This window comes from Coturnix japonica, chromosome 1 (genome assembly GCF_001577835.2).
Source record: "Coturnix japonica isolate 7356 chromosome 1, Coturnix japonica 2.1, whole genome shotgun sequence".
Taxonomy (NCBI): domain Eukaryota; kingdom Metazoa; phylum Chordata; class Aves; order Galliformes; family Phasianidae; genus Coturnix; species Coturnix japonica.
This window is the reverse complement of record NC_029516.1, coordinates 71,922,002-71,947,558: the sequence shown is the minus strand read 5'-3', so window position 1 is coordinate 71,947,558 and position 25,557 is coordinate 71,922,002. Positions and strand designations below refer to the sequence as shown.

General features: G+C 45.5%; 1 protein-coding gene across 6 annotated transcripts; it reads left to right on the top strand.

Annotated features, from left to right (window-relative positions):
- Positions 1 to 1,148: 1,148 nt before the first annotated feature.
- On the top strand, positions 1,149 to 20,920 carry MAB21L3 (mab-21 like 3). 6 transcript variants are annotated; one of them, XM_015875009.2, is made up of 8 exons: positions 1,720 to 1,787; positions 3,402 to 3,510; positions 6,958 to 7,098; positions 8,971 to 9,042; positions 10,656 to 10,947; positions 12,415 to 12,596; positions 13,275 to 13,469; positions 14,714 to 20,920. In XM_015875009.2, the coding sequence occupies exons 2-8, from the start codon at positions 3,463 to 3,465 to the stop codon at positions 14,945 to 14,947; spliced, it is 1,164 nt and encodes a 387-aa protein (XP_015730495.1). In that variant the 5' UTR covers positions 1,720 to 1,787; positions 3,402 to 3,462; the 3' UTR covers positions 14,948 to 20,920. The 6 variants fall into 6 exon arrangements, with proteins under 6 accessions (XP_015730507.1, XP_015730495.1, XP_015730467.1 ...); XM_015874981.2 differs by lacking the exon at positions 1,720 to 1,787 and adding an exon at positions 1,876 to 2,014; XM_015874988.2 differs by lacking the exon at positions 1,720 to 1,787 and adding an exon at positions 1,876 to 2,055.
- Positions 20,921 to 25,557: the final 4,637 nt, after the last annotated feature.

Below are 25,557 nucleotides of genomic sequence, written 5' to 3'. Positions count from 1 at the left end.
TGGGAACCTCAGAACTGGTGCAGCCTGTCTCTTGTGCTGCCCCTTGATCTCACTATTATGATTATGGTCACAAGTGGAGAAAAGTTATCAGGCTGCACCTGACCCAGTGTTGTGCTTAGTGTGGAAAGGATATCAGCCTTTAAGTTGCTTGTTGTGTAGTACAGGTCCAGGGCTGTACTAGAGCGCGTGGCAGTGAGACCAAGTAGTAGGAGCATTTGGAGCTTGCCAAGTATTGATTGGTGAGGGGTGGGAATGAGCAGAGAAGCATTTCAGTTTGGCATCCATACATAATTCTGATGCTGTCATAGTGAATTAGCAACACTTTCTTTTCCCTGTAGCCCATCCCAGGCTTTTGTCATTGAAGCATCCCTTTTGTCCATCTCTTTTTGTTGAAAGACAAAGTGAAAACAGACAAACAAACACAAAAACAACTACCAGAGCAAACAAAAAGAAAACCAAACAAATCAACACACAGAACTTGTGTTCCTAAACAGTCTGGTTATGTTATGTTAGTATCCTCTGAATGGAGACTCAGTAATACTGAGCCATTGCTGCTAAAGACTGTTACAGCACAAATATGGGGGATTCGAGCTACAGTTCTCATTTTGTACAGTCACTTAGTCCACTAATGGGGAGAAACAGGGCAACAGTTTAAGAAGGCAAGATGACTGTCAGAGGTTATTAAATCTACGGGGATGATTTGTTTTGGTAGCCTCTCCTGACCCAAGTACACACTTTGGCAGCAGGCTTAATGCCTCTGGTAATTAGAGCAAGAAGTGATGGGTCATCATTAGCAACTGCAAATTAAGTGTTGTATTTCATCTGGAAGGCAGCATCATCTTCAGTGGGGCTTATTTGTTGCCGCTGCAGATCATCTGTGAGTCACAAGTGGTACACTGGGCTAACTCATTTGTGTGATTTAGTAGAGGCTTTTTAACGCATGCTTACTGTTCCGTACGAGTAGCCTTTCCAGATAGTTTCAAAACAGAAAATGCCACAGTATTAGACTTTCTTGTACAGCTAATACTGCTGTTCATATTTATATGATATTTGTGATTTTTTTGTTGTCGTGCATTTCATGGTTCAAATGATTTTGGACTTTGTGTTTGAAATATATTTGTCATCTCTATAGAACTAAACAGCGAAGAAAGGAAAACCAGACAAGCATAGAAAGCATCTGCAATTGTCACCTTCAGAAGATACAAGAACCAGTCTACTACCAGTCAAGGTATATATTCACAGAATACTTTTGTGTGGGCTTCCCAGAACCACAATCATATCCAGTTCTGGATGTTGCCAAAGGCCCAAACAGAAATGATCTATCATAGGATCAATATAATTGGAGATATTAGGAAATCCTTGAATACTCTTAGAAGCGTATCAATAAGCAACTGAGGGCACAGGTGCAAAACAGAAGAGGTACAGAGGAAATTGGCCACAGTGAATGCTGTTAGAAGGTTTTACAAGGGAGCTGAGATAAAACAAAGCGGGAGTATGTAGTACAGCTGAATAATTTCAAAATAATTTACATAGATCAGCAGGGAACTATGATTGAAGAAGAACAAGATATTGAAGCCTGGCTCGGAAATACATGTGAGCAGCTGGATAAGTCAATGGATGCTCATCAAGCAGAAACTGGGGGACTGTCAGTGGTCAGCTATCTATGTAAAAGTGAAAGCATCCTGAGGGACATACTTATGCCGTATTCTTCTCTATAGAGACAGAGCTGGGGACATCGAGGCCCTCTTGGTGAAGTGCTTACGATGGAAAAGGATGTTAAACTCAAGGTGTGTCACTGTATACAAGAAAAAATGACCAAACCCACGCTTTTTGTGTGTTTGCCAGCACCTGGGACTCCAGAAAACTGTCATGAGGAGAGACGTTATAGATGCAAGAAAGTGAGACAGACTCCTTGCTTCCTAATACACTTCTGATGTTCTGGGTGTCACCTTGTTTTGGATCCTGCCTTTTGTCTGACCTTCCTAGCAGAGCTCTCACACCACTGGATCCTCAGGTGAAAGACACCCACTAAGTCTTGAAACTAGACACAATGAGGTGGGATTGCTGAAAATAGAGGGCTCCATTTTTTCCAATGTCCTGGTCCCATGGAGGCATGTTTGGGAGCCCTGGGCAACCTGGCTTAGTACCAGATCTGGAGGGTGGTGGCTCTGCCTGTGATAAGGGGGTTGGAACTTGTTCATCTTTGGGGTCCGGTCCAACCCAAGCCATTCTGTAATTCTGTATGTCTTTGTGAATGCTTCCCAAGTCTCTCAGCAAAAGGAGAAAGGCAGCTTTGGTGCTGGGGAGGCATGGAGAGAAGTTTGATTTCTAGATTCTGGGAGATTGGATGTCCTCAGGTATTGGTTCTACATTAATATACTTAGCATTCAGCTCTTAATAAGAAATGATGATCACAAAAGATACCCAGCAACAAAAGAGCTCTGAGATTCTGAGATAGCACCCAGTGCCTACAGATGTGCTGCTGTTTGCCAGCTGCTGTGGTGATGATGTCAGTCAAGGGAAGTCAAAGTTCATTTTGCAGGGGAAATAAAGATTTTACTGGAAAGTAGAGTGTGCCTTCCTTAATAAGGAAGCAGCATTGGATCTCACCCATATACTCCATTATTCCTTTCCATGTGCTGATGTAACCCTTTTTTATAAAAGCCAGCAACCCTCATTGGATCAATGAGTCCTGATCAATTGTTTTTCTCGCTGAATTATCCATATGGGGTCGTTTGCTGAGCTGCTGGCAGAAAGTGGGGGAGAGCGTTCTGCCTGTTTACTGTAAAGAAAGCAAAGCAAGCAACCAGGAGGGGACAGGCAGCAGGGTATTTACTGTCAATACAGCCGGAGAGAGAGAGGAGATATAAGGAGAGAGGAGCCGAGGCTGAAGACCGCAACCCAAATGAATGATCAGAGTGTAAAAATACCCACACTGTTTCCGATGGAAAATGGGTGGATTGAAGTCAACAAGGGATAACTGGCAGTGCTTGACAAATGGTTTAGTGAAGGGTTAGAGAGACAGGGAGGTGCTTGTGGTGCACAGAACGATAATGCTGTGCATGAGCCTACTGTGTCTGCAGCGCAACCTGAAAGGATCTGCTGAGATGAAGCAGTAACTGGGATATTTGTGTGTGTGTCTGCATGTGAGACGTACCACTTAAGAGTCATCATAGTAAAACTAATAATGATCAGGTTTAGAAAATAATAATTGGAGCTAATTTTCCTAAGCAGTTGGGTTATTCAGGCCTGGAAGGGGGGGAGTGGGGAGGAGGAGGGGGAAAGGCATATTTTCTTGCTTCTCTCTCCATTTCTTCATGCACAGAGGAATTAGGCGATCTGAAATTTAGAGGACAAGGTGGCTCTGAGCAGCTCTCTCTGAGTGTCCCTCCTGTTTCCAGATGCAGGCGAACAAGTGAAGAGTGAATTCACACTTTAGAGAACAGTGACGACCATCTTGCCATGAAACCATTCACAGATGAAGATGTAGAAATCTACATCCAGAGCAAGGTAAGGCTTTATCTGTCCAGATTTTCTGTCTCCCACACTAGGTGTTGATTCTGAAGGGTGCCAAACTTGACAGCTAGTTGCTTGCCTTCTGTCTTCGTTTTTCGAGACAAGACTGGGTGAAGTTTTATGAGAACTGTATTTCTAATGAGATTTCTAGGTTTCTGTTGCAGAATGTTATCAGAGATCTTGGCTGGTAGCCTTGTTTTCCGAGCTGCATGTTCTCTTCTATGTCTTCATATTTCCTGAGGTTTTGTTCCCACTCTCATAATTCCAGATGTGAGATGAGCTGTGGATCAGTAGCACTTAATCTAGGGAGAAGTCCTCACCTCTCTCCTTGTCCAGTGGTCTTGGATTGACAGGTACAAGACCAAAGCCACAACAGCAGGGGCTGCTTCTTAAAAAGATGCATGTAGGAATTGGGGAGAGATGGAAACAGCTTGAATTCTCCCATTGTCTGTCACCTCAGCTAAGGATATTTCACTATACACCACAGCTGAATAGCATGTCTCAGTACAGGCAGGATGGAGACACATTTTCTACTTTATAGAGATACTCCAGCACTGTGTTATTTTTCTCCATTCTAAAATGAAGTAAAACAACAAAAATCAATCAGTAGAACTGTACGTTCTATGAAAAGGGATTCTAAATGAGCTGTTATATATATATATATATATATATATATATATAAATATAAATATATATGTATATTTTAAAGCTTGTGCTTCATCACAATAGTTAGCTAATTTCTATCTGACTGTTTTCCATTACAAAACGCAAGAAACTGAAATGAAAAATGACTTCCAAGTGGAAAGCTGTAAGTCCTTCTTTCAGAAAAGGATGAAATATTCTAATACCATATTAAGAAATGCTTGTTTTTTTCCTATGGAAATGTTTTGGTGACAAGTAATCAAATTCCTTTGAGAACCTTTGAGAAATTCATTTTCACCCATTTGGCGTTTTGCACTGGATGACCATTCCATCAGAATCCATACACTGAGCTATAACAGCGAACCGTTCTCTGAGGATTTATAGAGCTATAAAGGAGGGAGCAGAAGGAAGCCATGTACAAGGAAGATGCTCATACGTCCATCATTAGTACAGTAGAGCCTAGTTCTGAGGCTTATAGAAGTAAATGTTTTCCATTTTTACGGAAAATCTGTTTTCTAGCAGCCTTCCAGCTCTGGTGGCTTACTGTTAATAGTTTCTTCCTGTAGCAATGAATCTCTCACACCCAAGACTTCTTCATTAACCCACTCGTCCAGCAAAGGAAATATGCAAGTGCACACTTAGTGCAGGTGACTGGGCAATTAAAAGCAAACTCAAACATTCTTCACAACCTCTGGTCAATCCTAGTCCTTTTTCTTTCCTCCATAATAAAGTCTTAATCAACCTTGTTGTTCTGGCAAACTTCTGAAGTCAAGGTTTGGTAATGGGAATGCCAATAGGCGATAGTAATGGCTGTCTGATGAAGAACTTTTTTTTCCCTTTCTCCCAATGCGTTCGTGCTGGTGTTAAAGACATTAGATAAATGTCTTGGCCCTTCAGAAATTGCATTGCTTATGCTCTGTCTTCTGATGTTTATGGCTTCCCTTCTGTAGGAAGGTATAATTTTGCATTAGCAGAGTGGGTAGGTGTTTGGAATTAGCTGTGGGTAACACACATCTCATGTCATTTGTTCTTCCATCCTTGCTTCAGTGATGAGGATCTACATGCAGGTGGAGGTGTTCAGTGGTACCTCCCTTAAGTTTTTAGAGTCTGTACTGTCCTAAAGACTGTGGCAACAGCTGAAGTTCAGCCAGTAGGCAATGAAGGTGCAATTAAATGAGACCGTGCTGGGTTGGATGAAGTGTTTCTTACAGGTACTACTCAGAGAACACAGCATGAGGAAGGAGTACAGGGGAAGTCCTGGATCTCAGCTTGGGCCAACCAACAGTAATGATGTACTTTAGACAGTTTGTTTTTAGTCTCTGAAAGCATTTAGGGATGGATAACTTTCTTTACCACTCATAACATTGGCTTGTTGAAGGAGCCATTAGGCGTTTTGTTGAGCAAGTCAAGTTTACTGAACTGCTCTAAGAACTAAGGCGTTCATCTGGACTAGTGAAAGAAAGTAGCTATAGCTACAGGTGGATACGTGTATTGCATCTGTATTAGATATGAGCGGAAGTGACTATGTGGTGTTAACATAGCAAAAAATCAGGATGCAAAAGGTAAATGAGAGTCTGGCAAAGGGAATATAATAATGCTGTCTTGATGTATTTCCCACTTGTAAGTACTAAAAAAGCTTAGTAAAATACTGTTACCTTTCAAAGAATCATAGAATCACCAAGGTTGGAAAAGACCACCAAGATCATCCAGCCCAACCATTCACCTATCATCAATATTTCCCCACTAAACCATGTCCCTCAATACAACATCTAAATGTTCCTTGAACACCTCCCTGAGCAGCCCATTCCAGCACCTGATCAGCCTTTCAGAGAAGAAATTGCTCCTAACCTGCAACCTGAATCTCCCCTGGCATAACTTGAGGCAATTTCCTCTAGTCTTATCACTAGTTATGCAGGATATGAAGCTGACCCCACCTCATCACAACCTCCTTTTAGGCAGCTGTAGAGAGCAATAAGGTCTCCACTGAGCCTCCTCCAGATGGAACAACCCCAACAATCAGCTTTGTTGGCTGAGAAAGGAGTTTATTCCAACTCTGTTCATCTTCTAGTTGTGTTAGTCAATTGCTCTTCCTTGGGCTAGCAAGCAGTTACAGATACTAGGCAAGCAGTTATCCATTCTTCACTTCAGACCTTCCACTGAAATATTTTTTTCATAAATAACTGTGCTAATGCTGCTGGAATTGAAGGACCATCTATCAGGTCACACAAACTTCTAGCCCTCAATGGAACCATCTTTGGAAAGATATCTTGTCACCAGCTAGGCAGGAACTGTCCCTGTACTCAGATATGAAGATAGTACGGATATTTTCATTGTACCACACGGGCAGCTAAATGTTGCCACATACCGTTGCAATATAACTAATGCATGAGGTATCTGTGATTCTTGTGGTCTTGCCAGCTCTTGGAGCAAAAAGTAATCCAACTCTGAGAGTGGCTCTGCAGGGGCATAGCTGTCTGTCCTGGATCAAAATGGTTGAAGAACAAGGCTCCAGCTAGTTGTTAGCAAATTCATCATGTAATTAACTCCTTCTCTTCCATTCATCGATATTGGCATAAGAATATCAAGTAATACTTGGCAATCTTGAATTTTGCCTTTCAGTGTTCACCAGCAAGAGCTCTGCCTCGTGGTAAGTTGACTGTAATCTAAAGGGAATAAGTTTTTATTCCCACTGCAGCATAGGCACATATGTTTCAGGGTGCACCAAGCTGATTGTTCTTACAACTGGAGACAAAGACTATAGTTATATGTAATATGAAGTGTCTTTCTTGGAACTGACAGGTAGAGCCACGCCATTCTCTGGTCTCCAAAACAGTGGAGGAGGTGCAGAAAATCATCCAGCAACTGACCACAGAAATCAGCTATAAGGCCACACGATTCCAGGCCATCTCCAATTCTGGCATTCACAATGAGAATATTAAGGTACGGACAAGAGATCTAGCATAGTGTCTGTGGTTTGTAGGCAATCAGTCAGTGATTTCCATTCTGTAAGTGTATGGACAAGTACCTCCAAGTAAAACACCACAGAAGATACGATGACATTTCAGTGTGGCGATTCTCATGTCCGGCTGAGTCGTAAGAACTTACCTGTGGGCATCTTAATACTGGAGATGCATCAGAAGGGGATGGGTGAATGAGGCAGAGTCTTTTTTCACAGCTGCTGCTTTTACAAAGAGGTGCTGTTGCCAGAGCTGTCAGTCTGCAAGCAGAAGCCAAATGACAGAAAGAAAAAAGAAAAAAACTACTGCAGTAACATGAAGAGGAAAAAATGCCCATGACTATATGAGCTATGACTCATATTTTTCACAGGTGGAAAACCTGTCACCTCAGAAAGCTTTCTTCTGCTGTGAACATAAAAAGCTTCATCAGAAAAATATATTTTTTTCCTTGGTGGTGAAATAGAACTTCCTTTTTCTGGGAAGAAACATACTTATTAGTGGGAGAAGAGAAGCCATTTTAGACCATCAGATACCAAAACAACACTGTCCTGTACCAGGTGTGACAGGACTTTGACTTTTAGTCCTTTGACTATTTAACACAGGCTATAAGTAATACTGAGAGCAATGGCAACTTCAGATGAAAATGATCCTTCTCATCTGAAGCAGATTACATACTCTAGTTATGTCAACCCATACACTAAAATGCAGCCACTTACGGATAGATGCACAGCTTGTGAAAGCGTAAGGCAACTTTTGCAGCTGTCTACAAATGACAGGGAAGAATTCTGGGTATGAAGCTGCTTGAAGGGCATGGAGGTGGAGGCAGAATAGAGTCACCCAGTCTAAAAACTGGCTGTTGCTCTGGGGATAAACACATTCAGATTTATATCTTTTCTGGGATAGCGTGTGTTCTGAGGCAGATGTGCTTGCCAGTAGGAATGACCACAGTGCCACAACCCAGTGCCACATCCTGATCCACACCTTCCTTGGTTCTGTGGTCTGCCACCCACCTCTCACACCGGAACAAACCTGCTTGGCTTGTGAGGACCAACAAAACCAAGGCCAAGGTAAAATGGTTCTGGAAAACAAAACGATACAAAAACAAGGCAATCTATTCTGATCAGTAACTTTTTGTACTGTAGGCTGGTCTGAACACCCTCAGCTTAAAAGAAACTGAAATATATTTTATTAAAAAGTGTCAGATTTGTTACTTAACTCAGTGCTATAAGTCAGTGACAATCATACTTGGAGGGCTGGCTAACTTTGTGCTGTAGATACGGGGCAGCAAAGAATGGGTTACTAAGAAAAATGTTTTTGATGTGGTCTGTTCAGCTTACAAAAAATAGAATCTTTAATATCATTGTTGAGATCACTCACCCTAGAGGATGCATCTGTCAAGGGAAAGTCAGTATATTAACAATTCTGTGTTTAATTTTGAAGCATCTTTTTTTAGTTTGGTTGGTTTTTTTTCCCTGTAAATTAAATTTATGGTGACTTTTGAGAACTTCCAGCTCCTGGTTAAAATGTTTTAATTGAACTTGATGCAGGGTGTAGATTTGTTGAGAAACTACAAACCTCCTTTTAGATACACAGGGCTATGTGGGGAATTTTAACAAAGGCTGTGGAGGCTTCAATAAAGATGTAAGGAGCAGGTTAACATCCAGAGTAATTCCTAGTACAGCACTGGCCTAACAGGTTGCCAAGCGGTCAGTTCTGTGATGTTGGCAGGGGGGATTTCTTTCCTTTAGCAAAGAGGCTTGTGGTACGCTTGCAGCATTGCTTGGTGAATGAATGACCTGCCACATGCTTTCTCTCTGTTCTATGTGATTCTTCTTTTCCTCTCTGCTGCTCTCAGGATCAGCCGGCCTTACTGGCCAAGTGGTCAGCTCTGCTGCGGGGAAAGCGCCCGTTCCACCCATCCATCCAGGTACAACACCCTACTGGTGCCTGCTTCCTCCTCACCCACCCTATTCTCCAGACAATTTGCTCTCCTAACTTGTCCTCTCGTAGCTATCTCAGCCTTTCTGCAAGAAATTTTATTTATTGCTTGTATTTCTAACCTAATGCTTCCACTTGCCTGAGACATTCTGGCTGCACTTAAATTGATCAACATGCTGCAGGCAGGCTTTTATTGCAACGGGATGGCCACAGGTTATATGTTGCAGAACTGGATGCTCCTGGTCCACTGCCTGTGACTTGTTTGGGGTCTGAAGCCTGGCGTGACAGTGTGAATGCAGGCCTGGGGTTTGTTTAGGCCACAAGGACACCAGCTGCACAGCTGAATTTGGTATGAGTATAACCTCTAAAAGTGATGTTGGAGACTGGTCCAGCAGACTATACACTTGCATAGGACCCAATTCAGTGTTGTTACACTGAAGGCTATCTGAATGTTTGGGATTGTTTCTGGAGAATGACAAGGGTGCTTAATTGACCTAATTGAGGTAACCACCTTCCAGCAGCTGCTGGCACCACATCTTGCTCACACAGCTCTTTCACCTTCTTAATGCCAGTGTAAGTAAGGCTTGGACTCGAGAAGTTGAAAAGCATCAGAGTCAACACAGTAAAAGCCTGAATGGGTTTGGAGGCCAACACCTGGAGCCAAGATTGCCAAATACTTCCAAACCTGGCAGTTCTGGCTGTGTCCTGAACCTGTATGAGGTCTTCTGAAATTCTTTTTCACCTTACTCACTGCAAATGCTGGTTGATCACTGGTTTGGTTGGAGAATGGTTATACTCAAAGTGAGGCCGATTAATTGTCTTGCAAACAAGCTTGCTTCTGGGTGTTATCCACTGATCATCCTTCTATCCTTACTCTGCTTCTCGCTCAGCAGGAGATGCAGCTTCATACAGCACTATCCAAAACCTGGAGTTGTTTCTGAATGCCACTGCCTGTGTAGGCTCAGGCATGTCATTTACCTTGATGTCTGTGTCTCCTTAATGGACGACAGATGTGTTCTAGTCAGGCAGAGTGAAATGCTAGTAAAATGAATGGACTGTGGTCTTATTCTACTAATGTCATCAGTGGGTTTGGGTAAAGATCCAAAAAGTGCACTTTTGCTATAGTTGTGGAACTGTGGAACTCTAGGCTTATCTCTAGTAATAGCTTGAGTTAAGAACTTGAACTATTTTGTTTCCCATTGCTGTATCTCAGAACAAGCTCTCTGATGCTCTCCTGCTCACTGGAAGCTGTTAGTTATTACATTTCACGCAATTGCAAAATAGAAATAACAAGAAACAGGGAAAACTATGGCAAATGTGGTAGCAAATCAGCCAGAGTGTGCTCTTCTCTTGTGTGGGCCATGCCTGTCACATTAGACTCCTATAGGACATCAGACTATAGGATAATTTCTTCCTACTCTGTGTACCTTCAAGGTAAATTTCAGACAGGTATGGAAAAGGTCCTGGATGCATTCAATCATTCCTATTTTACCATGTTTTTTCCTTCCATCTAAAGCTTCCACTTGCATGTGTTACTTTCTTAACCTTCATGATCTCTGATCTGCCCTTGCCTGCACTCTTAATCTCTCTAAACTCTCCTAGGTCTTAGCACCGAGCCAGTTCCTCATCACGGTCCCTCTGCGTGGCCTGACTGGGTACAGGGAAAGCCAGGTCCGACACTGGCGCTATTACACTGTGCATGGAGCCAAGCTACTCTCCTCTGTGCGGGACCCTGAGGAGCTGCATCAATGGCTTGAGGTGGAACAGTTCTCAAAAACCCTTCAGCAGTGGCACGAAAAGGATGTGAACATTGAAGGGGATCTGGTTCCAGCCAAAGTCCTTATCGTCTTCCGAGAGCTGGTGGAAAAGTCAATTGTTTCCTGTAACCTATCCAGTGAGTTTAGTGGGGACGGGTATAAGTGGAACTGGCTGTCTCCTGCAGGTAGCAGAGGGGGAACTACTGCACACACAAAGTGTTTGGGTCATTCACATAATTAGAAGCTGAAAAACAGCAAAATCCTCCAAAGTCAGGGAGCTTCTAACCCATTGCAGTAATGCATAGACCTGCACTGAAGACAGAACTCAGTAGACCTTGAGTTCTTCAAGATGGTGCTCTTCTCTTAGGATCCTGTGTAAGTTCTCCCTCAGCCAAGCTGCAACCCAGATTTTCAAAGCAGTTAGGAATTTTGGGGGAAAAAAAGTCTTTTTTTTTTCCTGGTCTGGCAGCTGCAATGTAGCTTGACTAGTCAGAAAGATGCTGTAGGAAAAAGTGGATACGGAGGAAGTGCGTAAGCTGGAGATGTGTTTGAAGATATGAGTAGGGCAGGTAATGTTCTAGGGAAGCCTTAGATGTCCATACCTTTCCAGTATGTAGGAGGACTTGAAGAGAAGTCTGTTGGACAAGTGCTCCATTTTCCCCAGTGCCCAGGCTATTCAGTAGATATCATGGAAACTTGCTTTCAGTAGTGGTGCTGATCCCTCTGTGAGCAATTCCAAAGTGCCTGTGTATATCCTATAGCAATTTGTACTGGAAGTGCTGACATAATGCAATCAGTGGTGCGTGCAACATACCTTCATAGCTGCGACATCTGCAGCAAAATGCTGCCTAAACAGTGATCCTCATATTTAATTCTGAGCGTCCTAAAGGCATGTTATAGACTTCAGCTAATGAACACATGGCTTCATCCAAGCTGAACGGTTTGTGTTCATCTTTTCACATTAAGATACTGTGACATGGTCAAGATCAGACTATGGTGCCTTTTCTCACATCGTGTTTCCAGAATGTCTTTACCCATCAGCAGCCTGATATGGGTCTTCTGTATTCTTGAAACATAAACATATTTCACCTCCTCTGATGGCACTCAGTGGATATTTCTTCTGTGAAAACAGAAGTTGTTACCATCCTAAATGTTCATCACTGCTCCTTCAAGTCTGCTGCATGGACTCCTTTTGGAACTGGAATTCCTAGCCAGTGTCAGTCGAATTGAGGTGGATTAACACACAATTACTTAAACTGCTTATGGTAATCTGCTTTGTATTTACTTCAGTGGGTTAAAGCATGATCACATCATTGGCTCAGACAGCAAAGCTGAAGGAACAGTGATCCATCCTGAATGACAGGGACAGAAGCTTCTTCCATGCACACAGTTGGACCAGCATTGCCCATATTTACTTTCTCCTCTGTCCTCCTACCTCTGGGCAGATTGAAATAAGCTTTTTCTTGTGTTCCACTATGTCACTGAAGAGAAGACAGCAATGGAACTGCAAGTCTCAATTTGGACATGGGCACTACGCAGCCCCTTGCTTGGCTTGAGGAGAGGACCTATTCACCTTTATCACCTTTCACGTTGTTCCTTGACAGACAAAGTGACGGTGCTGGAGAGCTTCAGCTCAGTTGTGCGAGTGGCTGTGGAAACATCAAAATTCCAGGTTGAGGTGGAGCTGGCCCCTACGGTGGAGATTCCAACTTGCTGGCCTGAGAAAGCTCGGTGGCCTCGTTGCCTCAAGCGTTGGCCATCCCAGGAAAAAGTGCAGTGCGTCAAGGTGAGCAGTCTAAAGACAACTGTAAGGTCTGTGCAGAAATTTCCTTTGCAGGTATGTGATGGTGGTTTGGAAGGCTGTAGAGAAGAAATATTTCAAATTATTTGGATTTTATTGAGAATTTCTTTCCTTAATGATGGTGAATTCTCTGGAGGGAAAACTGATTTAACTGTCTGTTACATGAGTTTCTTGCAAATAGCTCTGGCCATTTAACTGAGTGCATTTTTTCTTGCTGTTCTGCTTTGTCTCATGTGATCTTTCTGCAAGTGGAGCACTATCTCAACATTTTCCTTCTGCCCTTCTCCTGTTCCTCCCCTTGGCTAGATTCTGGCACTCCAGATCAGCTCTACTTGCCATGATCTCACACATCGAGTTCTGACTTCCAGTCTGGCTCCCTACTTGCTCATGACCTGCTGCTCCATGGCAAAGTGCCTGTAGAGCTGTGCCTCAGCTTTAGCAGCACTGTTTGTACTGCACCTGGCACCTCTAGAGCTGAATCTCCTGGGAGTAACCAATGTCACCACATGAGGAAACAAAACAAATTGCTTGTTTCATCAATCAGGAGTTACAATGGGAGCATTAACCATGTTTGCTGCCTCTGCTAGCATGCAACATCCCTCTGCATTACTCAGAGAAATCTGCCTCTCCGATCTAGCGTCACACTTTCCATTTTGTCCACAGTCACTTGGTTTTGACCTCTTGGCCCGCTCCAATTATCACTGGCAGCTGTGCTTCTCCCGTGCTGAGCATATGCTCATGGAAGGCCTCGACGAAGATGGTGGTTGCCGCATGAAATGCTTCAGAGTCATGAGACAGATGAAGGAGGATGTCTGGTGTGCTGGAAATAAGCCTGTCATCACAGCTTATCACCTTCAGGTAGGCATCACTATGATATCAAGATACAGTCTCAGTATCTGTTATAGGGGAATGATGTTCATAATTAGGAAGTCTGAAAGACCTGACTGGAATAGCAGCACTATTTTCCTTACCTCTGGAAACTTCATTGTAACAACTGCCTGTAGAGAGAACACTAAGAAACTGAGTGGGATTCTTGCACCCAAGATTAGTGAATTTTTTGTTTTAGAAATGATTTTCAGGTTGATTAAGATGGTCAATATTGCTTTTTTTAGTACAATAACTGTAAGTACCTCCAAAAAAATTCTTCACAAACATAGCAACATCTGTAAAAATGCAGTATGGGCAGGATAAAAATAATACCATGGGAGCAGTAATCATATGGAATTCATTTTTTTTATCTATTGATTTTTCTTTTTATGCAGGTAGATAGTGATAGGACAAAGGGGAATGGATTTAAACTGATAGAGAGGAGGTTTAGGTTAGACGTTAGCAAGAAGTTCTTCACTTAGAGGGTGGTGAAGCACTGGAACGGGCTGCCCAGAGAAGCTGTGAATGCCCCACCCTGGAGGCATTCAAGGATAGGCTTTATGGGTTCCTGGTCGGTCTTTATTTAGTGACTGGCAACACTGCCTACAGTAGGGGGTTGGAACTAGATGGTCTTTGAGGTCCCTTACAACCCAAGCCATTCTATGATTCTATCATATTACATGAAATAAACTGCAAGAAAGAGATCATAACACATGCTGTATTGTGTGTCGGAAGAAAACAGGCAAGAGTTGCTTGGAATCCCAGTACATTCAGAAAGCAAATCTGTGTGCATCTTCAGCACAAGTATGGCTGAAGCTAACAGCTATGCTCATACGATTATTATTCTCTCCCTCCTTGCACCTACTGGCTTCTACACTTGTACAATAGACCATTTTCTACAGCTTAAAACACCTGGCATTTCTGTGGAGGTCCCTGGCCTTTGCAAATCCTCCTTCCCTGCCTGCTCTGGCCATCTGTGCAGGATCCTTGGTGTGTCCAGTGAGGTTTGCAAGGCAAAGGGAAGGGGGCAGCCAGGGGAAGGTGAAAGGGCTCTCCCTTAGGTTGTTGGTTGTGATCCCTTTGTTGCAGAATCGTTAATGCAGGAAGACTGCAGTGCCAGGCATTCCAGTTTCCAAGGCTGTCAGCCACTTACCAGCACTTAAACTGCCTTAGCAAGCCGTGTGAGCCCTCGGCAGAACCTCTAACACCTCTTCTCTCCCATCTGCTTCTTGCAGACAGTGCTATTCTGGACGTGTGAAAAATACCCACGCACCAAGGATTGGCGCTGCTTTCACGAAGCCTTCCTGAGGCTGGTGCAGAAGCTGCACAAGTGTGTGAGCCAGCACTTCCTCAAGCATTACTTTGTCAAGAACACCAATCTGCTCAAATATGCCAACACCAGTGACCTGGACACGGTGGCCAGCAAGCTTGCTGTCTTCTTAGAGAACCCGGCCTTCTGCTTGGATTAAGGCTGAAGAAAGCTTCCTCACCTCAAATTTGAGCAGTTTCCCCACCTCTTCTCCTCATTGATGGTGTTCTTGTCCTTCCAGGAGGTGTTGCAGCTGGCTTTCTGAGGCAGTTGGCACTGATGGAATGAACAAAATGTCAAGATTGCAGCTGTGGGTGGAGAAAACTGATGGAAGGCATTGCTTGATGCCCAGCCTATCTAATTTGCTTTCAACAGCAACAGCTTGCCTAGAAGCTACAGCCTGTGAAACTCAACCCTGTGTCAGTCAGAGCAGCAACTGCCTTATTCTCTGTCTCCAATCTCGTGGCACATAAGCAGAAAGACGGTGCAAAGAAGTCTCACTCTGCTACCTACCTGCTGTGCAACCTAGCACATGGATGGTGGTTGTTTAAAGTGCCCGTGTCTTTTTGGGGTGTTGCATAGGAGGAGAATACTTTTTCAAGGGCTCATAGCTCCAATATTCCCAGCGCTTTTAATATTAAGAAAAGAAGTTTTAGGCTTTCAGAAGAAGCAAGTGCTAGAATGAGTATAAAGAATGTTGGTTTAAATGTTATTAAATCACTGAAACTACACCAAAATGCACTTTTTTCTTACACCTGTGAAAGAAGGTAAGTGTGTTCTTTGATGAGGAAGACGAGGTAGCAGGAATGGGATTCACAGCCCAACCCCAGGGAGCTGCTACAGTGAGCGGCCTGCAAGATGGCCATCTGTGGCAGAGCATCTCCCCCGTGTGTCAAACTGCGGTCTTACTATTCACCTTCAGCAGTCTCGGCTTCCTTGCCTGGTTCTGTATGCAGGAGTTAACTCTTGCAAGAGTTACCTTGCATTTGAGAGCTGTGCTATATGGGAGTGTTGGTCCCAACCTCATGATTGGTTATAGGTTCAGGAAGGATTCAGGAGAGGATGAAGACATCCTCACCCATCCAACTTCTATGGTACAACCTGGAAGATAGGAGGAGACTGATGGATGAGAAGGATGGATAAGAAAGAGAAGAATGGATAAGATAGGAGAAGGAGACTGATGGATAAGAAAGAGGGTGAATAATACCTTCTTCTTGGCTACTCACAGCTTTGTTTGGTTTTTCCAAGTAAACATTTCATTTCTTGCGAAGGAATAGTAAGGAAATTTTGCAAAGGAAAAGTAGAAAGACATAAAGCATCCTGAGATCTTGGACAATATTCCTTAGGCTCCTGAACAAGTATGTGTATCAGTATTGAGTTTATTTTTAGAAGATATGATAAGTTGCAGGTGATCAAGTGTTGACCTCCTACAGAAACCAGTCTCTGGCAGAAGGATTGTTTTAAGATAAGACCAGTGAATGCAGCCATGTCCAGCATCAGCATGTTTCCCTCTTATTTCAGCCTGGTTACCAGCACTTAGAAATCACCGAGTATCAAAATGAAGAGCTTAATTCTGCTACTGTTGGTGGCCATGTTTAGAGATGACGATCTGGATATTCTTCATGTCTCCCATCCCTCAGTGGTCATTTCTTTAAAGAGCTTTTGCTTCCTCATCCCTCACCCAATAAGGAAGGTCTGAGATCCAGGCAGGATCTCAGTTGTGTGGCCCTTCTTGTTCTGCTCTCCTGCATCAGATCTCAACCCAGGGAATGCCCTCCAAGTTGCTTTTCCACACCAGTAAACATGTTGCATGGAACTGTTTTGAACAGGTAACTCCTCTTGCTAAACCTTTGTGCTCCAGGCTTACTTATAAAAGGAACATGAGTGGCAATTTATTGATGACACAGCTTAAAGCACGGCTTCCCTGTTTCTGGTGAGCAGAGCTGTCCCTGTACCTTCCCCCTGAAGAGCACAGAGACATCAGTCTGCCATGCAGAGTCAGAGGACTGTGACTAGAAAGTAACGTCTCCTGATGTATCTCGATTTGTGCTGTGGTTGTAGTGTGTAGCTTCTGAAGCTGGAAGAGGGCAAAAGCAGTTTGAAAGGACAGTGAAAAACCATCCAGAACTACTTCTCTCAGATTTGATATTTTAGAGCATGTCTCCGTGTGGAAGATACGACCTCCCTCTGTAGCCAGGGGCAGAAGGTGTTTCAGTGGTGTTATCCTACCCTGGATGCAGCTGTGTGTCAAGGTCCTCAGCTACTGCAGCTCACAGCCAGATATGACATGGCATCATTTGCAGAGCTACAGGATGGAAGCACTTTTGCTCTACCCCATCCCCTCTAGCTGTTGGGAATGAATCAGCAAAGCCAGCAACTGAGCCCAGAGAGATGGAGCCCTGCTTGGAGCCAAGTCTGACATCCTTCTTTTCTTGCTGCAGGAGATTTCATTATAGCTATTTAAAACAGAAGCCGCAGTGCTACTGACCACAAAGGCACAGAACCATCCCTAGCTTTTTCTCCAGAACATCAAATCACAGCTACTAATTAAGGGTGAGGAAAAAAGGTTTTCAAGGAAGAACTGGTATAAGAATTAGGGGCTGAATACAAGGAATAATTTAATCTCAGGGATAGATGGGAAGTGTGATATATACTATCACCAGGTGGGAATGTTTCTGTGTGGTGGTGATGGTGGAGGAGTTGTACAGGAGGTCTCTGTCTTAAATGACATTTCCAAATGTAGTTGCTGCATCTTTTTATGGGATGCTTTCTGCACCGGTGGGTGCTGGGAGCCTCCTACAGACACAGGGCATCCTCAGCACTCACCACGGGAACTCTGCTCCCTCCAGCGGAAACCTCGATAGGAAATCTGTTGCTGTGTTACAGAGGATAACCGTGCGAAGCTGGAACTTTTACACTGCGGTTAAGTCACTAGAGGGCAATCTCGCTCTCAAAAACACAGTATCTTGCTCTCAAGAGTCGGGATCCTATTAGTTTTCATTGGACTGAAAAGCAAATGATCCCAATAAATCTAAATCCTGTTGCCAAAAAAGGAGGAAAGGCAAGAGACTAAGGGAGGGCCTTCTAATAAGTAGCAAGGTTCAGGTAGAAGAAAGTCCCTAAACTCTGGGAACCACTCCAAGGGCGAGAATATGGATGTATTGCTTTCTGCAGCAGGAGATGGGCTGGCAGCGATACAGGGACAACACCAACAGGCAGAGAGCAGGAGGGTGCTGGGAAGGAGACAGCTATCACCCCACCTCTCTGTCCTTGTGGCTGTGCTATACACCTGCCCAGGAGCCAGCAACCGTGTCTTCAGCTCCCTGGAAACTCAGCCTTCCTCTTTCTTTCCTTTTTCAACCCCAGGAGATACATTCTCCAAGCACAGTTTTCTGATGCCTTTCCTTCAGCTTCGGTGGGCAATTCTGACTCTGCATCACCTCTCCTTGACATTGTAGGCAACACATATGGGCAGTACCCAGTACAGACCCTGTCCTCATGCTCCTCCAGGGCTGTCACTCACCAGGTCAGGCTGCCCAGGGCCCCATCCAGCCTGGCCTTGAACACTTCCAGGGGTGGGACACCCACATCTTCTCTGGGCAGCCTGTGTCAGTGCTTTTCTCATGATGCAGGTGTTAGTCTGTTGTGCTCCAGGCAATGTGTTTTGGTCAGAGCTTGGCTTTGAAGGCAACTCCTGGTTGGGTGATGAGGAAAGCACAAGTCCTACCAGGCACCAAGACCATTGAGAGAGTGCAGGATGTGCTTTCCACAGGGAAGATTCTCACAAATAAAAATTACAAGGAAACACAAATCCTAGGAAAGAATTAATCAGTTTGAGAGGCTTTAGAATGATTAGAAGAAAGAACAGCATCTTCTCTGGCTCTCCTGAATGATGTTAATTACCATTTGCACAACTCTGGTGTGTGCCAGTTAAAGTTTGCAGGATTAGAATGCTAAATGTATTCGTCTTGCTTTTCTTAGAGAAGCTACTCTTGGACTTGGGCACCTGCACAGGTCAACAGCTCAAAGAAATGTACCTTTTTGCTGCCAACAGGGCAGTGCTTTGCATACGGGTTCATCTGCAGCCTGATTCCAAGCTAGGAACAGTACAGACTCAAAATGCCATTCTTCCTCCATACAGTTTGCTGTCCGTACAACCATCAGAGGGATAATCATAACCTCCCTTGTTTTTAGCAAAGCATGAGCAGATATGCCAACTCCTGAGGTCCCTTTTTCTCTGCTAAAATCTGTGTTCCAGCCTTACTGTGCTTCTTTGTCAAGTGTAATTCACCTGAGTGGGAATAACTGGGGTGCTTTGTGGAGTTCCTTATGAGGTGTCTTCAGCACCTCCTGTAGTGGCATGCTATGTAAATGCAGGATGTGCTACATGGGTTAGTACTGTGCTGAAGGGAACACCAAAGGGTCAAGTTCCCTTAAAGCATAACTGCAGCTTCAAAGGAGGAGCAGCTATCGTCAATGATTTCCTTATTAAACCAGGTTAGGCTGGTTGAAAGGCAGGCCATGGTCCAGTTGTCTTTGAAGTGAACCAAATTCCCAAGGCTGTGAGCCAGCAGGTCCATCCTCTCTGTGAGCCCTGAGCTCTGCCCAGAATGGATCCATCTGTCCCAGCCTGTCCCTCTGTGTCCTCCCCAGCCCATGGCAGTCTCAGGTCTAAGCTTCTTCCCCCACTTCTTCTCAATCCACTGGTGGACACCATCCCTCCTTGCAACACTGGCTTCCTATGCCCAGGCTGAGGAGTTTGGCTGTTTTCTAGCTGTGTCATTAAAATACTGCGAGCTGGAGAGGCAAGAGATCAGTGACCAGAGCTAATGGCAGCAAAAAGGATTAAATGAACAATAGGTCTTGAGTGTAATTTATGAATGCCATTAGCTGCTGAGAGGGAATTACGTTATGACTGCAGTTCTGAGGGGGAAGGGTGGTTCTTATCTGGCAGGAAGAAAAAAAAAGTGTCTGATTGCATTTGGATTAACAAACAATGGTCATATTAATCTATCTTGGCCTGTTATGTTTAGATTAGGTCTAATAACAGCCCAACAAACAGACTGCATTTCCTGCATCTTGCCTTGGTTGCCTGTGACCAGCGAGTGTTGTGTTGGTACCCTGGGGCTGCGGCCATGCAGCGTGCACTGCCCTTGCCTAGCAGAGCATGGCTCTCCATCAAGACTCATGCAGAATGCAAAGTGTCCAATGCAGTGGTCCGCATTGATCGGGAGGACATCAGTTAGAGGAGTGTTTGGCTGGAGCCCCGCAGCCCAAGGATGGCACTGAGCTAACCGCTCCCTGCTCTGAAATAGCATCTCTCTGCTTTGTTTCATAATCAATGCAGCATCTCGTTAAATTGCTTAGCTTGGCATCTGGGACCATTTGTCATCTTGTGATGTGAGGGATCCTAATCAGATTAAACCTGGGGATCATATTGTGGAGAGAGAGAGGGATTAGATTGGAGAATAAAGCCAAAGCGATTTTGTGTGGCAGTGCAGTTGCTTCTCCTTGGGGTTGAGGGGGCATAGGAAGCCCCTGCGGGAGGGTTGTTGTAGAGGGGATTTGTTTTAGCACCCCCCAGCTCAGCACTGTTGAAGGAATTGTAGGCCTGGATGCCTGGATGGGGTTGGCTCACTCTGGTTTCCTTCCCCAATGAGACTAGAAGTGAGGGTTTGCCTGGGTTAGGAAAACAGAGGTGGTGTAGGGGCTGCCAGGAAACAAAGCCATGCGTGCAGTAGAACAGTACTTCTGGGTAAGGTGGGGGATGCCCTGGGCGCCGGTTCCTTAGTGCTGGAGCTAAAGCCAATTAGGGGGTAAAATCTGTCCAGAGCACGGCTTTTTTCTCAGGGAAACTCCGGGTTCAGAGGAAGTGCAAGCATTCTCATAGTCACATGCGTGCCCCATCACCACCAGTGAAATCAGTGGGAATCTATAAATACACTCACTTGCAAAAAGGGGCTAGGCTGACTCCTATCCCCAAAGAAGTAAACAGCTGTCAAAAAAGCAGAGATAATGTGGACATAAATGTTTTACAACTGTACCTAAGACAATTGTAAGCTCTGTTCTCTCACTCCCTGTTACTTGTCCTGGAGATACACTTAATGAATAATATATCCTTTCATCAGCTTGATCCTCTACTGAGATATGGTGCCGTCTTCCTTCCCCTTTGTCTGCTCTCCATTCCCGGGAGACTAGGTAGTCTAGGGCAGGAGCCTGGCATAGGAAGGATCTTCATTTTCATTGTGCTTCCTGAAGCTTAACACAATACAAACCCATAGAATGACCTCAGAATAAGGGCAGGAGAGGGGCAGGGGCAGCAACCTAGCTCCTGCTGACTGAGCCTGCCTGGGTACAGCAACGTTCTGAGCCAGGGGAAAGCAGCTCTGAGTCCTTGGGAGCTCCATGACACCACATGCTCCCAGCAGCGTTCCCGCTGATGAAGGAACAAAGGCATCCCAGGACTTGCTACAGGTTTTAATGAGATTATATGAAATACGGATGTGATATATAATGAACGAAGCAATCTGAAAACAGGCTGTATTTCCCTCACTCTCTGTGCACACACAGGCACTGTGTATTAGGAGCAGAGCCCAGGCTCCCTTTGCTTGTGCCCAGTGCAGGGCAGGGCATGAAGTAGAGGAGGGCGACCCAAAGGAAGGCCTCCTATTGCCTGCTGACTTTCTCAGACCACATAGCCTGCCCCATGGGCACTGTCTGTTCCTGCATTAAAGGTTCTTAAGGCATTGATCCTGCTGTAGCCCCCAGCACCAAGAGGCCCTGGTCTTTGTCATGTTCCTTGGATCGCAGCATGGTTGCTTTCATTTGCTAGGATTTAATGAGAGCAGAGATTTTCCAGGCAAAAGGAAGGACTGCATCTCTGTTTAGATTATTTGATTCCTGTCTTTTACTGAGGAAACCACAGCAAAGGCTACTCCTGGTGCTCTCAGACTGGATTTCTTTGAAACTTCCCCCCTGACATGCAACCTAAATCTTCCCTCCCTCAACTTACATCCATTTCCCCTTGTCCTGCCATTATATACCCATTCAAAGAGTTGACTCCCCTCCTTTAAGTAATGCCTGTGTTGAGCCTATGGGGAAATTCTGCACAGAACTCCAAAGAGGAATATTCCTTTCTCTTTTCACACAGACACAAACCTGTTGGGAAAACTGATATGTGCCAAATTCTGGAGCTTAGTAGACAGAAACCCCAATGTTAGCTCAGCAACTTTTAATACTAAACATGGCTATGTGGGAACAGTAGACTGGTTCTTACCTATGTACATTGGACACAAATCGATGTAAAAATCACTCTGTAAGAAGCTGTAGCTATTGATTTTTGCTTTTTTCAGACGGCTTTTACAGGCTGGAAAAGCCCTGTAACAAAATCCTGGTCAAATGGAACGTGAGTGCCAGAAACGTACTTGAAATGTTTGGGATAGAAGGAACAACCTCGTACAATGGGAGAAGATAACCATTGAAATCCCCTCTTTCCTTCCATTTCAAAGAATTACAGGATCATGAAGGTTGGAAAAGACCACTAACATCATCCAGTCTAACCATCAAATCATCCCCACCATGTCCACTCACCAGTACATGTTTTCTGACTACCTCCATGGACTGTGACCCCACCACCCCCCTGGGTAACCTGTCCCAGTGCCTCACCACTTTGTTTCCTAATATCCAGTAGAGTCATAGAAAAAGACCAGGAAGATCATCTAATCCAACCGTCATCCCCAAAAGCATTCCCAGACCTTCTCCCTGGTTTCACTCAGTCAGGTAGAGCATAAACACACTGCAAGCTTCAGCCCACCTCTAAGAGCATTCACAAACTGGCTCAAGGTGGGCTCAGCAGAACATTCAACCTGTATTTCGACCTGCTGAGCACAGCCTTTTAGCACAGGTCATGCTGTGCATCCTTAGCTAGGAAACAGAGAAAGATGTGACAGGTGGTGTGTGGCCGCATGGGGCAAAAGGGTGGCTTGTCCAAGGGGCTGAGGGTGGGAGAGGCTGCCCTTGCTGCCTGCTGGGCTTTGCTGACCTAAGAAACTCATCTCTGAGCCTGCAGCTGCTTTGGACTGCAGAAAAGCTGCTGCTGCTGATCATGACACTGTGCTGCTCTCTCTGCTGTTATTTGATATTCTTAATGGATATGGGTTTCTATATTCGTCTGTTTGCTTGTTTATATCCTCCCTGGTGATTACAGATCCATCTCCCGACAATTTGCAGGGCCCTGCCTGCACAATAGACAGCATTTCTTAGGCTGTATGTAGGCTGCTCCAAAAGTAACGCCTCCTATTTATTTCTATGGAGTAAATAGAGGTGCCCCACTGCCACTGTTGCCAGTGCACCACCCGCTGCCTCACTGTGCTGACATCCACTGTCTGGTCTTTGTTAAACGCTCATCAAGTGTCAGTGACTGCCATCAGGGGCCATTTTTTCAGCAAAGAGGAATTCAGTGACGTCCCTTTGCTTCCTCCACCCTTCCATGCCGGAGGCCATTTTGTCTGACTGCCCCTCTGCTGCCATCTGTCACAAGGCAACAACATGAAGGTGAATACTGGCAAGAAGGTTAAACCTCTACTGCCATAACACTGACATCCGCTTCTGATGATGCGGGCCAAAATAATAAATTAGGAGGCATTACTTTCGGAGATGCCATTATGTTTCATTACTTTCTGGCTGTAAATGCAAGATCAAAGCAAGGGGAGCATCATCTCTGCTGCTGTCCTAACCTCTGCTGTCCTATAACAGGGCAGGAATGACTGGCTGGAGCGATGGTGTTTCTTAGACAGACCACATGCCACATGTGCATGTTTTTCTTCTGTAACCCAGACAGACAGCTGTAATATTGGGCCTGCCCAGGGACACAGCAGCAGTGTCTGCTGCATCTGGGCACCCTGCTGTCCCTCACCAGGGTGATGGCTCCAGCAGCTCCAGCTCTGCACAGCCCTTCCAGGAAAGGCCCTCACTCCTTCCTCCTCCTTCCTCCTCCTTCTCCTCCTGCCCTCCCTGCCATGGAAGGGTCTGGTGTCTGAGGAGGAGACCAGCTGCTCCTCCCTGCTGCTGCAGGCTGGTGCCCCACAGCCATGCATTTTAATGTAATACAAAGCTGCGTGCTTGTTGCTGTTGGTTTTGTTTTTTCCTTTTGCCACCTGCTTTCATCCAAGCCTAATTTCGCCTCTGTGCTAGATGCGCCAAGGTGAACAGGCAGGCTTTCCCTATGCAACAAGCACACCCAGTGCCCCCTGTCCCTCTGCTGCCCGTGCCCCTCCTTGGCCAAGAACACAGTGTACCTGCTGGGTGCTGCACCCCTGTGCTGCCTGCACTGTTCTCTTCCTCAACCCAGCACCGAAGCTCCGCTCCCTCCCCCCTCATTTAAATGAGTGTGTTAGATTTATTGGGCAATGGAAACTTTCCATTGCAAATGACTCGAATTACGTTGGAAACTGGAATATTTCTCAGCAGCCTTTCACGCAGCTCCCTCTTCTCTCCAGAACAGCTTCCAAACCCACTGAGGAGTGTGGGGGAGCACGTACTTTGCTGCCCTTTCCCAAGACCCCAACACAGCCCCCAGCCTGCAGCCCCCCTTTGCCACTATGGGGTCTGGATACAGCCAGGCACTCTGCCCTCCATCGCTCCTCCTCACGCCAGGTTTTTGTCTGGCCGATGAGGCGAGCTGGCTCTGTCTCATCAGCGAGTGCCTCCTTAATGCTGTAATCAGATCTGCCGGGTCTAAATTCCATCCTGTGCCCAGAGAGCAGTGCAGGAGGAACAGGGGTGCACCAGCCCAGAGGTTGTTGGGCAGTTTGGCACCATGTTGCTTCTCTCCCAGCCCCATACAGACCCTCCAAGCTTCAGTAGTCAGAGCAGTTTGGGGTGATGCTGTCTGAAACCTCAGAGTGTGCCTATAAATGGAATTATTTCAGAGCAGGGGAAAAGCAATCACCCTTCTTCCACACATGGTGTTACTTAGGGCAGAGCAATTAACATTCAAACGCTATTTGCATCCCAATTAATCGCTGGGTGAGGGCAAGCCCTATGGCAGCAGGTCAGACCAGCTCTGCCTCAGGGAGGTGTGAGGACTACCTGCTCCCAGGCACTGCTTCCAGTGTGACTCCTTGGTGGCCCTGGGAGCATCGCCAGGGCTAGAATGGCAGCCAGGTGCCCATAGGAACCCTCCTGTACTCCACGGCATGGCCCCACAGCACGGTGCTTCCAGACGCAGGCTGCTGCAGAGGATGCTCATGGCCGGCAGCCGAGCCAGCCCCAGGGAGCCCAGAGCACTTGGCCTCTGGCTGATTGACACAGTGACTCACATCACCCCATTTTTTCCCAAGAACAAGAGGCGTCGCCGAGGCTGAGTCACTTGGGCCCCAGCAGTTTTAATGCAAAGTGTGAGGAGCCATCTTGGCTCCGTCCCCAGTGGGAGCACAGCCGGCAGCCAAGGCTGGCGGGGTGGGACCAGCAGCAGCTCGATGCAGCATCAAGCTGGCACGCCGCCTGCTGCAGCATGGCTGGAGGCTTGCTGTGAAGGAGAGATGGAGACGACCCCTCCATGCCCCCTGGGGGCTGGATTTCCACCATGACGAATGTGGAATGGGAGGCTTCTGGATGAAGCGTGGCTTTGCTGCAGTTCTGCAGGGAGAAAGAGAGCAAGCTGCACCTTTTAGTTTCTCTCTCCCATCCCCATTACATTTGCTGTGCTCCCCTCGGTCCGCATCCCCATCTCTTTCTGCTTCCCACCAGGGTTTTGTTTGTGTTACCTAC